The sequence below is a fragment of the Schistocerca piceifrons genome, chromosome 3, assembly GCF_021461385.2.
Source record: "Schistocerca piceifrons isolate TAMUIC-IGC-003096 chromosome 3, iqSchPice1.1, whole genome shotgun sequence".
NCBI classification, from domain to species: domain Eukaryota; kingdom Metazoa; phylum Arthropoda; class Insecta; order Orthoptera; family Acrididae; genus Schistocerca; species Schistocerca piceifrons.
Window position 1 is genome coordinate 376,629,108 of NC_060140.1, and position 18,828 is coordinate 376,647,935.

Below are 18,828 nucleotides of genomic sequence, written 5' to 3' on the forward strand. Positions count from 1 at the left end.
GCGGATGAATCCCCCATGATTGCCAGCGTCTCTGATGGTGCGCTCCTTCCTTGTGGGGACCCTCTCAGAGGGCGCTCCTACCTTAGGTCAATGTTTACACCTCAGGTCACACCTCCCAAGAAACGGACGGAGGGACCAATCGGCATGGTCGGAAGGTGTCAGCTCAGGCAATCACCCCTTCCTGGGCCTGGCCTTTACCAGGGGGTACGTGCGTGCCTTACTAGTCTACCCAGGATGGGAAATTAAATTACCCCGTCAATGGCTACGCATGCGAACACGTGGTCGGCCTTCAGGCATGAACAGGGAGGAAAGAAGAATAGGAAAAAACAGGGAGAGAGGGACAGAAAGGACAGACCATAGGGTGGACAAGAAGGCAAGGAGAAGAAGGCAAGGAGAAGAAGGCAAGGTAAAAAGTAAGGAAGACAGTGAGAGAGGGAGAAGGACAAAGAAAGGAAACAAACAAAGGAAGGAAGAAACCAGAATAAGCAAGAAACCAAAATGACTATAAATGTAAGTAGTTGAACCGTCCGTATCCGGAAGCACGCGCAAACTACCCCCTTGAAGGGGAGGGACTCCTTTTAGTCACCTCTTACAACAGGCAGGAGTACCTCGGGCCTATTCTTACCCTGGACCCGCAGGGGAAAGCTCAAAGAGTACATACATATAGGCATATTCCTGTGAGCAAGGGGAATTCTTCCACCAAGATATACTGTATTATGAACATTGTTGTCAAGAATATCGTAATGAAAATATAAGGAAGGCTATACCTAGGGCTCAGTCAATGAAACCCAAGAACAAAAACAATGTCATGTAGTCCCCAATAGGTAATTACAGCAGATTCTCTCTTGCACCTAACAAATCAAAATACTATTCTTAAACGAACTGTCTTTTCCATTAACACCAGTAAGTATATCTGTCTTGTTTGTCTTATTGTTAACTAACTACCAACCAACCACTAGTTGCAAAAATTAAATATGGATGACTGATTTTCTTTTTAAGGGTTCGTGCCTGCCCTGCAGCTACTGTCACTTTTTCTGCCGCATTCGATGTAAAATTCTGTACATAATGTGAGTGCACTGCATTGCAGAGATCTGACTGAATGAATTAGACAAGCTAACTTTTACATCCATTATTTTTGTTTGAGCATCTTACCTCCTGCTCTTCTTTCTCCTGTGACTCTCTTTTGGGAGTTGGAAACACCCTAGGAGTAAAACTAACATGAATTTTCCCAGATTTTCTTGGTGCTGGCTTTGGTATCTCACCGCGGAAAATTTTCTTCAAGTTAGCTTCTTTATATTCTTTTTCATCAGAAACATTTTTATTGTTAATGCATTTTTTATCTTTGCTTTCACCTTTTGCAAAAATCTTTTGTTTAGTAGACCGTTCTTTTACACTGTTCAACTGTTTTTTCTTACTTGCTGAAAAATATAGAGCAGTATTTAAAGTTACTACACAAAACAAACAACGTTGTGTTCTTACTATACTGGAATGATGTGAACCTACATTAGGAGTCTTAAGTCAACATTTGTTATTCATTGTTAAGTAGTACACAGTATCACATTTAGTTTCAGATCCAAGAGCTAACGAATAAATACAAACAATAAGGCTATAAACTAACAAAAATGTAAATTTTCTTTATAAGGAAACAATTATAAATAATGAAGTGTGTATTTTTTATTTAAAACTAGCTTTTACCTGTGACTTCATACATGTGCATCCAGAACCCGCATGGATTTTAAAAAATCCTGAAGCTTATTATCAGTGAGAAAAACATATGTAAAAGACTGAAGGTGAAGCTGTCAAAATGGTGCAATGGTAAAGAATTGATGTATTTGTTAAGTGCAGATACAGATATTTGAAGTATGGAATATCAAAAAACCCGAATAGGGGGACAGCCTTGTGTTGTATTTAAGGGAATTACAAAAATTAAAAAGAAATCTTTATATACAACATTTGATGTTTTGCCCATAGGAGCCATTATAAACATGTCATCTGAGCTAGTGAATCACTCACAAGCTACGTAGAGTTGTCTATGTGAGAAACAGTTCATCCTGAGGTTGATGCTGAGAGCTCAGTGCATCTGTCCTTGCAATTTGTTGATGGTCATTGTGAAGCATATGCTCATGGTAAACTGCATGTGTTTGAACTTGAGAGGGAAATTGTTGGGAACGAGGGGTACGCAACGTATGAAACTATTTCATCAGCTTTACAGCCCATAACAATGTCAGCTTCTATAATATTGTTACAAAATGACAGCTTTGGAGGGGCTAAGTTCTGAAGCAGCATAATCGGAAGACCCACTTTCAGAACAGTATTATGTGTGGGGAGTCTGGATGTAGCAAGGGAGTTGAGAAACATTACTGGATAATTGATAGGATCAATACACCACCTCATTACCATCAATTTTTTCCAATATGCTCTGTTTTATAGCAGCTACTTGATCACTTGGATGTCAGTGTTGCTTGTTCACAAAACCAAGAATTCTTGTGACTTGTTATTTGGGATACATCTCCACAAACAAAATGAATAAGCTCCTCCACTGAAGGAACAATTAAACAAACACTCTCTGACAGAGGCACTAATCCATTAAGTTTGGGCAATATAAGCTTGTCAATGTTTAATAAAATGTCCAAGAATTCTTGCACATGGGGATTGCCACCTTACTGAGCCCTCACCAAAAAGTGTTTCAATAGTGGATGATCTTCACTTAATAACTCTGTCAATGGCTCTGGTGGGTCTTGTATTCTTTCCAGGCGAACTTTGTCAGATGAACAGCAGATTCCCTTGGGTTCTCCATGCTACCTCAAAACATGGCAATGAGTGTATATTTCATTCATATAGCCAAGCTGAGAAAAACTGATATATGTTTTTACTGAATCATAGTCAAATTCACTTTTCTCTTCTTCTAGCCATGGCAGCTGCTCAGGATTGTACATCATTGACTTGTCATCATCATTGACTGACAGCCTAAGAATGGCATCACTTAGTCAGTCTTCCTCTAACTGCAAAGGTCTCACTGGATTGTGTTAGTTGCACTTTCTATAAATGACTCCTTTCTTGTTTCAAGTGATGGTAGCGGCTCTGAGTAGCAGACAGACAAAGCTCATGATACTCATATGTCTTCAAAAGCTGAATTTTCATGGAGACTATGCTCAGCAGACAAACGAAACTCCTGCTGCTCATCTGTCTCCAAAAGCCCTCAATTTTTATGGTGATTATGCTCAGTGGACAAACGAAGCTCATGTTGTTCTTCTGTCTCCAAAAGCCAGGAACGTTCATGGTGACAATGCTCAGGAGGCAAATGAAGCTTGTGCTGCTCTTTTGTCTGCAAAAGTTGCAAAATATCATGACAGCTCTGGTCAGCTGATAAAAAAAGCTTCTGCTGCTCATATGTCTCCGTTGTTGTGGTCTTCAGTCCTGAGACTGGTTTGATGCAGCTCTCTATGCTACTCTATCCTGTGCAAGCTTCTTCATCTCCCAGTACCTACTGCAACCTACATCCTTCTGAATCTGCTTAGTGTATTGATCTCTTGCAGCTGCAAAATTTCATGATGGCTATGGTCAGCAGATAAATGTACTTCTCTTTCCTGGTGCATTTCAAGAGAAAGTGAGATTTCATGACAGGTGCAATCATTGGCCAAATGCAGTTCCCATTCAGAAATGGTCTCTATAGATTGGGAAATCTCATGGTGCCTAAGAGATCGGAGTATTATCAAATCTCACATTCTTCCTGAGTCTCCACAGTTCAGGCTGCAGTGTGGTGAGATTGGACTGCACTCAAATGACATTTACATTCTACATTATTCTCTACAGACTACTACAGGATATATTAGCATTCAAAGATGATTCGAATTCACAAGAAGTCTCTTGAGATTGGGAAGATGCAATTCTAGAGTGCTGTGGCGCTACACACTCTTCACATTATCATTCACTTACTGTTCATCTTCTCAGACGTGTTCATTTGGCTAAGAAAAGTTAGATTATTTTCGGGAAGACATTATTACTACTCGACAACTTATCGAAGATAATAGTCATATCAATTGCAGAATGAATTCTAGAATGACAGAAGTTAGATAAATGAAGACACTTATATGAAATCACAACAATTGCATCACTTCACTTATATCAATAAGACATGATGAAAACCTCTGAAGAAATGCAAGAAAGTGATTTTTATTGTCAACTTGACAAACTTATCAACAATAATAGATTTTTAGTGTCAACTTGACAAACTTATCAATGATAATAGTAGCATCAATTCAACAAACTTAACAGTAACAGTTACATTGATTCAAGAATGAATTCAAGAATGTCTATGGATAAAAGGATTAAACTATTAAGATTATAATTCTGATGATAAACTGTTCCCAAATACTACTTTTTACAGATTCCATCATTTCTATCCTGGTTTATTTAGTCTAGATGTATAAAAGTTCTGCTGTCCCAGATTTTTTCCTTCCAATATAATGAAGTAATCCTTACGTAGAACTTAGTCAATCAACATAAAAAAATAAAATTATTGTCAATTTTACTCCTTTTCATGGACAACTCCTGCTTGACCAAATATTAGATTAGGGCAAAATTGTTTTCACAAAAAAGCAATTAAAAGTTTCTGTTTCCCTGTGTCTCCTATGGATTCCAATTTCCTCATACTGACTCAGTTAAGGAAAACACTCTGTATGCACAGATAATACAGCTTCTAGGTGGTATATCAAAATGAAACATATATTAAATTTTAAGTTAGACATCGAACAATACACTGTGAAAACCGAATTCAATTTTGTGCAGTAGTTTTTGCGTGACACACACACAAACATACAGATTGATTGGGGGTGGGGGTTAGAAGAAGAATAGTTTTGGTTTGGGCTCCTGTTATAAAGATGCCTCATATTAATTTTTCTTAAATATCCTCTATGTACGGGCATCAGCAAGTAACAATTTTAATATATGTATAGATCTGTACTGCAGTTATATCTTTTATGGAAATTAACATTCATCTGTTCACTCATCTTATAACACTGATTCCAACATTAAGTAACTTGTAATGCGATGGAATGAATCAAGCCATACATTAACAGAGACAAACATTATCAGCAGTTGGTTCTGTTTACTTAATTGATAATTAAATATCAGTGTACTGCTATATAGTGTTTATATCCTGCTAATTCTATATATATGTATATTTCAGTTTGTGTGACCACACACTGATATATATAATGGAAAGTCTCGGGTGGAATACAAATACTGGAATAAGCAAAGATAACAATACATAATACAATTTAGCAGTCAATAGGCTATAAGCAAGACTGAAAATGTTGTTAAGTATTCAGAGTATATCCTTTCTTAGAGTTAAATAAAGAAAACACACACACACACAAACACACACACACACACACACACACACACACACACACACACACAATAGTCTTCAGTGGTTGCTTCTGCCTGTTAATGTATAACTTTACTTATTCCTCATCCCTAAACAATCTTTTCATGATGAGATTTGTGGGATGCAGTGTATGAATGGGTGGGTGAATGAGTCCTAATGCAATGGCAAACAATTCTGCTGTATTGAAGTGCATTTATAACTCATTTAAATGATATAATTATTCTCTTATGTGGGAACACAATAAACTATGAAGATTCCAAAAATATGGCTGGCATATTTTTCTGTCAGACAATCTATACTATTATGTAATTACAAGTCAAAGTTTAACATTCTTACCAAAAATCTTGAAAAGTTGTGACCGATTTACTTCAGATTGTTGCATGAAACTCTAATAAACATTTGGCAGACATAGGCTATATAAACAAGGATGATGTGACTTACCAAACGAAAGTGCTGGCAGGTCGATAGACACACAAACAAACACAAACATACACACAAAATTCAAGCTTTCGCAACCAACGGTTGCTTCATCAGGAAAGAGGGAAGGAGAGGGAAAGACGAAAGGATGTGGGTTTTAAGGGAGAGGGTAAGGAGTCATTCCAATCCCGGGAGCGGAAAGACTTACCTTGGGGGCAAAAAAAAGAACAGGTATACACTCGCACACACACACACATATCCATCCGCACACACACAGACACACAAATAAACACAAATATACACACAAAATACACTCGCACACACACACACACACACACACACATATCTATCCGCACACACACAGACACACAAATAAACACAAATACACACACAAAATTCAAGTCTGTGTATGTGCAGATGGATATGTGTGTGTGTGCGAGTGTATACCTGTCCTTTTTCCCCCCCAAGGCAAGTCTTTCCGCTCCCGGGATTGGAATGACTCCTTACCCTCTCCCTTAAAACCCACATCCTTTCGTCTTTCCGTCTTCTTCCCTCTTTCCTGATGAAGCAACCGTTGGTTGTGAAAGCTTGAATTTTGTGTGTATGTTTGTGTTTGTTTGTGTGTCTATCGACCTGCCAGCGCTTTCGTTTGGTAAGTCACATCATCCTTGTTTTTAGATATATTTTTCCCATGTGGAATGTTTCTATTTTTATATATATATATATATATATATATATATATATATATATATATATATATATATATATATATATTTTTTGTAAAGTTTCCGACTGCTTTACTTCAAATATTTACACTACACTGTAATAAACCTTTGGACAGACATAGTATACAATTTTCTTTAATACATGGTACTCTAACAAACATTCAGGCCATATATTTTATGGACATAGGCCATACATTTTAAATGTATAAGTATGTATGTAATATATAATGGGGAAATACTCTTATCAAAAATCTCGAAAAGTTCTTGACTAATTTACTTCAGATTTTTGCGTCATACTCTGCTGATCGTTTGGACAGACATAGGGTATACATTTTTAACATATAACTGGATGTGTAATATGTAAAGGGGAAATGGTACCAAAACATAAAAATTTTCTTGGCCAATTTATTTCAAATTTTTACGCAATACTCTAACAAACAATCATATGAGTATTGGTACATATTTTTTAATATACGTAATATATAAATACATATGTAGTATACAATGGGGAAATGTTGTTACCAAAATCTTGAAAATTTTTATAGGCTACTCTAACGAATGTTTGGATAGACATAGCATAGACATTTTTAATGTTACAGTATATAAGTATAAATGTAATATATATAAAAAATACAGGGTGTTTATAAATGACTATCGGGGTTTTAACACTTTATAATATTTATTATATTAAACTTACAGTTATAAATGATATGTCAAATGAAAGAGCAATTCAGTTTTACCAAGAACCTTATAAATGTTCAATGTGAGCACCATTTGTCACATGGCACACATCAAGTCTATAGCAGAGTTCTTCTCAAACATTGATAAGTGTGTCTTCAGTGAATGTAGCAACAGCTGCTTCAATCCGGTTTCTTAATTCAGGGAGGTCTGCTGATAACGGTGGCACGTACACACAATTCTTGATGAAGCCCCAAAGGAAAAAATTGCGTGGCGTTAGGTTGGGTGAACGTGGAAGCCATGCAAAGCAAGCCCTGTCATTGGGCCCCTTGTGGCCTATCCAGTGCTTGGGTACAGTGAAGTTCAACCAATCATGTACTTCGCTATGCCAGTGAGCTGGCACACTATCTTGCTGTAAAATGAAATTCTCTGGCTCATCTTCTTACGACTGAGGGAAGAGAAGTTGCTCTAGTGTATCAAGGTAAGAACTGCCAGTTACAGTAGGTTCACCAAAAAAGAATGACCCATAAACTATCCACTGGGATACGGCACAAAAAACAGTCACTTTAGGGGAATCTCGTTGCATTTGTACCACCTTGTGAGGATTTTCTGAGCCCCAGATGCACACATTGTGAGTGTTAACATGTCCACTAAGGTGAAATGCCAATTCATCACTGAAGGCAACATGTTCCAGAAAATCGTCATCATCATGAAACAAAATTCTGTTTGTGAAGTTGGCACATAAGCCATGGTCTGCTGGCTTTAGAGCCTGTAATAACTGTAAACGGTAAGGACATAGTTGTACGCATTTTCTTAAAACTTTCAAAACAGTCGACACGGGAATTTGTAATTCATGACTAGCCTCCATACTGATTTCTTTGGGCTATGAGTGAACGACTCTCTCACTCACTCAACAGTCTCTTCACTAACTCTTGGTCATCCTGTGCTCTCCCCTTTACAAAGGCAGCTGGTATCTTCAAATTGATGATACCATCTATGAATGTTATTATAATTTGGAGGATCACAACTGAACTTCAGCCAGAATGCATGTTGCGCAGTAACTATATATTCCCTCTTTACAAACTGCAAAACACAAACCGCTTTCTGTTCACTAGTCGCAATCTTCACTACTACCGCTGTCTAGCGGTTTGTGGCGGAACCATTGCGCACTGTGCATGCACACTGGTGCCAAACACAACTGTTCGAGTTGCTCTTTCATTTGACGTATCATTTATAACTGTAAGTTTAATGTAATAAATATTATAAAGCGTTAAAACCCCAATATTCATTTATAAACACCCTGTATTGAAAGGTTCTTGACTGCGATACTTCAAATTTTTACACAATACTCTAATTAACATTCAGGCAGACATACACTGTGCATATTTTTAATATGTAAATGTAATATATAAAGGGAAAACATTATTAACAAAAATCTTGAAAAAGTTTTTGAGCAATTTACTTCAAATTTTTACACACTACTCTAATGAACATTTGGATTGAGATAGTTTATATTTGAGATATTTGGACTGATATGGCTTAGATAGTTTTTAAAGAACAATGTACAGGTTTTCTGTTAAAACTGATTCTAATAAAGTAAACCCTGTGCTGTACTCAACTGTGAAAATGTGTGATTTTCTTTTCTTTCCCGTAGTCAGACATACTGTTTCTCCCATTTATGTTCTTTCTAATTACACATATTTTTAAAAAAATTGTGTCAACAACAATACGTAATTTTCTTTTCTTCCTTGCATTTGGTTTTCATAGAAGACAAAAAAGTTCTATACATAGACTACCAGATTTTTTTAATAAAATGCGAGTCTGCAATAACAATAAACAAGGTTTAAGGTCAGAGAGAGGAGGGAAGAGGAAGTGGATAGAGAGAGGTGGGAACAGGAAATGGACATAGAGAGGGGGAAGATGGAGATGGACAAAGAGAAGTGAGAGGAGATGATGGAGAGAAAGGAGGGCAGGAAGAGATAGATAAGATAAGATAGGTAGATAGATAGATAGAGAGTGTGTGTGTGTGTGTGTGTGTGTGTGAGAGAGAGAGAGAGAGAGAGAGAGAGAGAGAGTGAGGGTGGAGAGGTGATGGACAGAAAGGGGGGAAGGGTGAGGAGATAGAGCAAGAGAGGATGAGGAGGAGATGGACAGAGAAAGGGAGGAGAAGGAGATTTGGATGTTCATCCAATTTCAGTACATATTTAGTTCTGAACAAGACCATTAAACAACTGAATTAAATAGCTCCAAATTTTCTTAAAGATGTTGGAATGCAGTTCTCCTTGCATTTTCTTTCTTTCTTTCTTGCTTGAGTTTTAATGTTACCAAATGGGGCAAAAGTAAAAAGAAACTGATTTTTTGTTCAACCAGCCTAAGGGCAAGCTATTTTGTTTCACTTGCAATCTTGATAACTGATCACCATTATTCCATTCTGAAATGTATTCAGTAATTGGAACAAGATGCTACATCAAATACAGTATTTCAAAGTGAACAGCATGCTCTTTTAATGGATGACTAATATTTTGTCCAGTAAGCTTATTTAAACCAAAATATAATAACCCTGTGCTGATGTACCAGTGCTCCCATGAATTTTTTTTTTTTGAAACAACCAGTGAGTCAAGAAGTATTTCCTGAAAGAGGTAACAACACCCATTACAAATGCGGATATATGTGAAAGAGGTCAAATTTTATTTATTTGTCCATTTATCCTTTGATCAATGTTTAGAGTGATATTGGATTTTACAATTTACAGTTACAGAGTAAATTAAAATTTGAGCAATTATATTAATTCCCAATAGACCCACTGTTGTTGTTGTTGTTGTTGTTGTGGTCTTCAGTCTGAGACTGGTTTGATGCAGCTCTCCATGCTACTCTATCCTGTGCAAGCCTCTTCATCTCCCAGTACCTATTGCAACCTACATCCTTCTGAATCTGCTTAGTGTATTCATCTCGTGGTCTCCCTCTACAATTTTTACCTTCCACGCTGCCCTCCAATACTAAATTGGTGATCCCTTGATGCCTCAGAATATGCCCTACCAACCGGTCCCTTCTTCTAGTCAAGTTGTGCCACAAACTCCTCCCCAATTCTATTCAATACTCCCTCATTAGTTATATGATCTTCTACCCATCTAATCTTCAGCATTCTTCTGTAGCACCACATTTCGAAAACTTCTATTCTCTTCTTGTCCAAACTATTTATTGTCCATGTTTCACTTCCATACATGGCTACACTCCATACAAGTACTTTCAGAAACAACTTCCTGACACAAACATGTATTTATAAATAATGAATGAAAATAAAGGCAAAACAAAGACTTTGTAACTAATGTAATTCATGCAGTGCTTGAAAGTTGCTCAAACATAAGAAAATGTCTTGTGCACTTTTATGAAAAAGATGTATTGCTACTCACTATGAAAATGATAGTTGAGTTGCAGACAGGCACAACGAAAAGACAGTTAGACATTGAACTTTCAGCCAAAGCTATCTTCAGGAAGGAAATACATACAGAGTCATACAACCAAGCACATACGCATGACTGCTAATTCTGGCCCAAATTCAACTGTGTCCTCTACAACTACATCTATATCTATACTCCGCAAGCCACCTGATGGTGTGTGGCGGAGGGTTCCTTGAGTACCTCTATCGGTTATCCCTTCTATTCCAGTCTCGTATTGTTCGTGGAAAGAAGGATTGTCGGTATGCCTCTGTGTAGGCTCTAATCTCTCTGATTTTATCCTCATGGTCTCTTCACGAGATATACGTAGGAGGGAGCAATATACTGCTTGACTCCTCGGTGAAGGTATGTTCTCGAAACTTCAACAAAAGCCCGTACCGAGCTACTGAGTGTGTCTCCTGCAGAGTCTTCCACTGGATTTTATCTATCATCTCCGCAACGCTTTCACGATTACTAAATGATCCTGTAACGAACTGCGCTGCTCTCCATTGGATCTTCTCTATCTCTTCTATCAACCCTATCTGGTACGGATCCCACACTGCTGAGCAGTATTCAAGCAGTGGGCGAACAAGCGTACTGTAACCTACTTCCTTTGTTTTCGGATTGCATTTCCTTAGGATTCTTACAATGAATCTCAGTCTGGCATCTGCTTTACCGACGATCAACTTTATATGATCATTCCACTTTAAATCACTCCTAATGCGTACTCCCAGATACTTTATGGAATTAACTGCTTCCAGTTGCTGACCTGCTATATTGTAGCTAAATGATAAGGGATTTTTCTTTCTATGTATTTGCAGCACATTACACTTGTCTATATTGAGATTCAATTGCCATTCCCTGCACCATGCGTCAATTCGCTGCAGATCCTCTTGCATTTCAGTACAATTTTCCATTGTTACAACCTCTCGATATACCACAGCATCATCCACAAAAAGCCTCAGTGAACTTCCGATGTCATCCACTAGGTCATTTATGTATATTGTGAATAGCAACGGTCCTATGACACTCCCCTGCGGCACACCTGAAATCACTCTTACCTCGGAAGACTTCTCTCCATTGAGAATGATATGCTGTGTTCTGTTATCTAGGAACTCTTCAATCCAATCACACAATTGGTCTGATAGTCCATATGCTCTTACTTTGTTCATTAAACGACTGTGAGGAACTGTATTGAATGCCTTGCGGAAGTCAAGAAACACGGCATCTACCTGGGAACCCGTGTCCATGGTCCTCTGAGTCTTGTGGACGAATAGCGCGAGCTGGGTTTCACACAATCGTCTTTTTCAAAACCCATGCTGATTCCCACAGAGTAGATTTCTAGTCTCCAGAAAAGTCATTATACTCGAACATAATACGTGTTCCAAAATTCTACAACTGATAGACGTTAGAGATATAGGTCTATAGTTCTGCACATCTGTTCGACATCCCTTCTTGAAAACAGGGATGACCTGTGCCCTTTTTCAATCCTTTGGAACGCTATGCTCTTCTAGAGACCTACGGTACACCGCTGCAAGAAGGGGGGCAAGTTCCTTCGTGTACTCTGTGTAAAATCGAACTGGTATCCCATCAGGTCCAGTGGCCTTCCCTCTTTTGAGCGATTTTCAATTGTTTCTCTATCCCTCTGTTGTCTATTTCGATATCTACCATTTTGTCATCTGTGCGACAATCTAGAGAAGGAACTACAGTGCAGTCTTCCTCTGTGAAACAGCTTTGGAAAAAGACATTTAGTATTTCGGCCTTTAGACTGTCATCCTCTGCTTCAGTACCATTTTGGTCACAGAGTGTCTGGAAATTTTGTTTTGATCCACTTACCGCTTTGACATAAGACCAAAATTTCTCAGGATTTTCTGCCAAGTCAGTACATAGAACTTCACTTTCGAATTCATTGAATGCCTCTCACATATCCCTCCTCACACTACATTTCGCTTTGTGTAATTTTTGTTTGTCTGCAAGGCTTTGGCTATGTTTATGTTTTCTGTGAAGTTCCCTTTGCTTCCGCAGCAGTTTTCTAACTCGGTTGTTGTACCACGGTGGCTCTTTTCCATCTCTTACGATCTTGCTTGGCACATACTCATCTGACACATATTGTACAATGGTTATGAACTTTGTCCACTGATCCTCAACACTATCTGTACTTGAGACAAAACTTTTGTGTTGAGACATCAGGCACTCTGAAATCTGCTTTTTGTCACTTTTGCTAAAGAGAAAAATCTTCCTACCTTTTTTAATATATCTATTTACAGCTGAAATCATCGATGCAGTAACCGCTTTATGATCGCTGATTCCCTGTTCTGCGTTAACTGTTTCAAATAGTTCGGGTCTGTTTGTCACCAGAAGGTCTAATATGTTATCGCCACGAGTCGGTTCTCTGTTTAACTGCTCGAGGTAGTTTTCAGATAAAGCACTCTAAAAATTTCATTGGATTCTTTGTCCCTGCCACCTGTTATGAACATTTGAGTCTCCCAGTCTATATCTGGCAAATTAAAATCTCCACCCAGAACTATAACATGGTGGGGAAATCTACTCGAAATATTTTCCATATTATACTTCAAGTGCTCAGTCACAACAGCTGCTGAGCCAGAGGACCTATAGAGACATCCAATTAGCATGTCTGAGCCTGCCTTAACCGTGACCTTCACCCAAATTATTTCACATTTCGGATCTCCGTCAATTTCCTTTGATACTCAGATTGAAGTAGCACTCTAGATTATGGCCAGAGATAACGGTCATGTGTGCATGAGGTGTTCTGGCTTTCATGAATGTGTGTGTGTGTGTGTGTGTGATTCCTTTCTGAAGAAACTTTTGGTCAGAAGCCCAATGTATAATGGTCTTATCATTGTGCCTATCTGCAAAATCAAAGTGTCATTTTCATGATTAGTAGCAATCTATCCTTTTCATAATATTGTTGATAACCCAACCTGAACTTTCCGTTGTTTAATGTTCTGCATTTTTGACACATTATATGTAGCACATTTCCCAGAATAATGCCTTAATACTAAAATTTCAACTTCTTTTGGACTAGTCTCAAAATATTCCTTAACACTGTACAAATATCCTGTTTATAGTATTCTCTTAGTTTTGTTTTGAAGACTGGTAGTTCTTTCACATTTTTAAACTATCTGCAGTCTGTTGTATAATAAGCACCCAGCTTTAGCAGCATCTTTATCAGCCAGTCACACTCTTGTACTGTTGATGTGATAATCGTATTTGAATTACTGGTGATTTTTGTTTTATGGGCATTAGGTCATGGTTCGAGGTATGATTTTCTGCCTAACATTTTGTCTTCCAATGGTGAAGGCATCATCAGAGGCTATAATGACTCAGAAGACAGCTAAAAATCAAACAGGCTCAGAAAGCCGAACTGTTTATACGTATCCATGCAGCAGTCTGTGATGTCATTATACTACCGCCTAAGTTTGTGGAGTCACTACATTGTGTGTTATGGAACTTTTAGTGGGAACAAGTTGATGATGTTTCTTTTATTGAGCACTTAGGCCCAGAACTTGTCTAATTTCAACCTTTGTTCTTTACTATTAGAATTTGTTTAGGCTTCTGAATGCATCCTAGTATAGTAATGTTTGGATCCTGATAAAACCATGGTATCTGGGAAACAAATTTGGTGGTTCCCTGGTCCTAGAGCATGATCTGCTACAGCAGATTTATCCAGGTTGCCAGACTTTAACAAAAATCACCAATGATACAAATACTGATAATGAAAGCCTGCATTATATAATCATCTTTGACTCCTTTCAAGCTGTTCTACTGTTTCCTGTTTAGTGTTGGTGGACAATTTAATTTGAGATAGAGTTTAAGTGATCTTTTTATATGCTCATTTGCTGCTCTACCTGGCTGATGTGTGGTGCATAAAACACTCGACAGGATACAGTATTTAAACTAACTTTCGAGCTCTTGCTCTTTCTCTTGCTAAAATGTGCACATTCCCCTGCACAACCACACAGATACCCAGACATTCACACTTGTAGATGTGGTGGGACAATCTGTTCATTATTGGTTATTGAGGGCAGTTGCCTGAGTAGACTCACTCTCTTTTCTCTACTCCCCCTTTTCCATCCCTCTCCTTTCTCTCTCCCTCCCTTTCTCACCCTTCAGCTTCACTTTCATCTCCTTTCCTCCCCTTCCTTTTCCCCTCCTCCCTCTCTCTACCTCTTATGTGGTTTATCCTCTGAACCCCTTTCATTTCCTTGTGCAGCCTCTGCTTCACAAAACCTGTCTCACACTATGCCACTACCCATTCCTCACCTCATGTACCTTTGCCTACTCCCTCCCCACCTCCATCCACTCACTCATACAACTGTTCTAAATAATTGCTAGTCAATAGTCAGGCTTGTTGCGGCTGCGGGTGTGAGTATATGGGTGTCTGTGCATGTGAATGTGAATATTATATTAAAAGGATAGACTGCTATTCACCATGTAGAGGAAATGCTGAGTTGCAGGCAGGCACAACAAAAAGCCTGCTAAAAATGTGACCTTTCAGTTGGTGGAATAGAAGGCTGTGAGGCTGTGTAGTACTGGAGCAGGATCAGGGAAGGGGATAGGTAGGTGAAGGAAAGGCACTAATGAAGGCTGAGGCCAGGGAGTTGTGAAAACATAGGATATATTGTAGGGAGAGTTCCCATCTGCACAATTCAGAAAAACTGGTGTTGGTAGGAAGTATCCAGACTGTGCAGGCTGTGAAGCAGTCACTGAAGTGAAAAATGGGCAGAGATCCTGGGTACAGCATAGAGTGTGACCTGGCAAAGATTGCATCAGCATCGAAGCATACTAGTGTTGAGTTTGTATCTGTTCTTGAGCACCATGACCAACTGAATTTGAACTCTTCTGTCAAGAGAGATAATTTGGAGTTGGAACGGCTGCTTACGTTGGGTGCAGGGTCACACATTGGTGTGGTTCCTGTTGATTCTCTCAGTAGGTGGGATTACACTAGGCATGGCCTTCACCTCAACAGGAAAAGTTAAGGGTAAACTGGTTGGGAAAATAGCAGGAAAGTTAAAGGAGGGAGGCACTGTCATGAGTGATAAAATACCAGTGGTTCTAGGGTTCAGAAAAGATCCTGTTTTTGGGGAAGGAGGACAGAAAGAAACCAAATTTTAAGAGAGATTAGGACTGAGACAAACCTTCAGTTTGAGAAATAAACCAAAAAACATAATTCTAGCTTATTACATCAGCATAAACAGCTATTGGTTAAGAATTTTCAACAATCAGCAAGTATTTCAACTCTACCAAATTTTAACTCAGTCAATGTGAAATGTCAGCTAACTTTAGTGCATCAAAATATTCGAGGACTGAGAAATAAAATTAACGAATTAATTATCTACATAGATGAATTAGAGCCCTCAAACCAAGCTGACATAATCTGCCTCTCTGACTGTCATGTGACCACTGGTATAGAAGTTTTAGTGTAACAGGGTTTAGGTTGGCATCTCACTTTTGTAGAGTAGAAATGGAGAAAGGAGGAGTTGCCACATTCATCAGGAACTGTCATAAATTTAAGAACTCAGACATTCATAAGTTTTGCCTAGAACAGCATACGGAAGCACGTGCAAGAGAAGTAGAATTTCACAAAAAATCCTTCATAATATTACGTGTATATTGAGCACCTGCAGGTAACTTTAATCTGTTCATAAACCACCTTGAAGCTGTACTGGCCCATTTAACAACCAAAAACAAAGAAATAGTGGTTGCTGGTGATTTCAATGTAGATTTCCTTAAAGACTCTCCCAATAAGAACTTATTTGAGTTAGTAACACTATCATTCAACTTAGTTGCCGATGTAAATTTCCCCACTAGGGTAGCCAATTGCTCACAAACAGCCATTGATAATATCTTTATAGAAAAGTCCAATAGTCAATGGCCTCTCAGACCATGACATGCAGTTCCTTCTGTTAAATGTTAATAGTGAACAGGATATAAAATCTGTTACATCTGAGCTCAAGCGGGTAATCAATAAGCCAAAAATTGATTATTTTAGGACACTCCTAGAGACATTCACTCGACTGATGTTTACAGTGCTCATGGCACGAATGAAAAATGTAACATTTTTTCTAATAAAGCGTTTACCATATTTGAACACTATTTTCCCCCAAATCTAGCCAAGGTTAGAGCAAAGGTTACAAAGAGGCCATGGATTACTCAAGGAATAGGGGTATCTTGTATAAAAAAAGAAAACTGTATCTGTCAATCCGAAATGGTTCTGATGTTGATGCTATAGCACATTACAAGAAATTCTGCAAAATATTAAAGACTGTAATACGAACATCAAAGCAAATATATTACAAGGAAAAGATGGCCATATGAGATAACAAAATAAAGACAATATGGGATACAGTGAAGGAGGAGATCATTAGAGCCAGACATGAAGAGGGACAAATAGCATTAAGAGTAAATGATACATTGGTGACAGATGTGTATAGTGTTGCAGAACTTTTTAACGAAGATTTTATAACTGTTACTGAAAAGATGGTGCTGTCAGATTCTGTAGATGCTGCTATGGAATACCTCAGAGCAGACATTCAAGTAACTTCCATAATATGAATTTGACCCTCACTACCCCAGCACAAATAACGTCCATCATAAAATCTTTAAAATCAAAAACATCTAGTGGGTATGATGAAATATCAACAAAGTTAATTAAAGAATGTGATTCTGAGTTAAGTAACATATTAAGCTATCTGTGTAACCAGTCATTTACCAGTGGAATGTTTGCTGAATGGTTGAAATATGTGGAAGTTAAGCCACTGTTTAAGAAGGGAGATAAATAATAGCATCAAATTTCTGTCCAATTTCACTTTTGCCAGCATTCTCAAAAATTTTAGAAAAAGTGATGTACAATCGGCTTTATAACCATCTTATCACAAATAACATACTGCTAAAGTCGCAGTTTGGATTTCTAAAGGGTTCTGATATTGAAAAGGCTATCTACACTTACAGTGAAAATATGCTTAATTCATTAGACAAAAAATTGCAGGCAACTGGTATATTTTGTGATCAGTCAAAAGCATTTGACTGTGTAAACCACAATATCCTTCTAAGTAAATTAGAATATTATGGTGTAACAGGAAATACTGCAAAACGGTTCAAATCTTATATCTCTGGCAGGAAACAAAGGGTGTTATTAGGAAATAAACATGCATTAAGCTATCAGGCATCATCCAGCTGGGAACTAATTACATTTGGGGTCCCACAAGGTTCCATTTTAGGGTCCTTGCTTTTTCTTGTGTATATCAATGATCTTTCATCAGTAACATTACCAGATGCCAAGTTTGTATTGTTTGCCGATGATACAAACATTGCAATAAATAGCAAATCAAGTTTAGCCTTAGAAAGATCGGCTAATAAAATATTTGTGGACATTAATCACTGGTTCCTAGCCAATTTTTTGTCACTAAACTTTGAAAAAAAAAACACACTACATGCAGTTCAGAACTTGTAAGGGGTGTCCCACAAGTATATGCCTAACATACGATGACAAGCAGATAGCACATAGAAGAAGTGGACAGTGTTAAATTCTTGGGATTACGGCTTGATAATAAATTCAACTGGGAGGAGCACACCACAGAACTGCTGAAGCATCTTAACAAATCTCTATTTGCAATGCGAATTGTGTCAGACATAGGGGATATAAAAATAAAAAATCTGGCATATGATGCTTACTTTCATTCCATAATGTCACATGGGATTATTTTTTGGGGTAATTCATCAAGCCAAGCTAAAGTTTTCTGGGCAGAAAAACGTGCAGTAAGAGTTATATGTGGTGTGAACTTTAGAACATCCTGCAGAAGTCTGTTTAGGGAACTAAGGATACTGACTACTGCTTCCCAATATATTTATTCCTTGATGAAATTTGTCATTAAAAATATATCACCTTTTCAAACCAACAGCTCAATTCATGGAATCAATACTAGAAATAAGAATAATCTTCACAAGGATTTAAAGTCACTTACACTTGTACAAAAAGGTGTGCATTATTCAGGAACGCACATTTTCAGTAACTTGTCAGCAGCCATAATAAATGAAATTCAATTTAAGGGAAGCCTAAAGGATTTATTGGTGGCCAACTCCTTCTACTCCATTGATGAATTTCTCAGTAGAACCAACTGATTTGTGTGTGTGTATGTATAAGTACAATATAAATTCTGCACCA

General features: G+C 37.9%; 1 protein-coding gene across 1 annotated transcript in view; it reads right to left on the reverse strand.

The window, feature by feature from the left end:
• The window catches only part of LOC124788671 (dynein axonemal assembly factor 4-like), a 129,117-nt gene that overhangs the window by 59,328 nt on the left and 50,961 nt on the right, over positions 1-18,828 (reverse strand). The window contains exon 4 of the mRNA XM_047255953.1: positions 1,153-1,418. Within this exon, the coding sequence (XP_047111909.1) occupies positions 1,153-1,418 (266 nt within the window). The remainder of the gene's footprint in view (positions 1-1,152; positions 1,419-18,828) is intronic.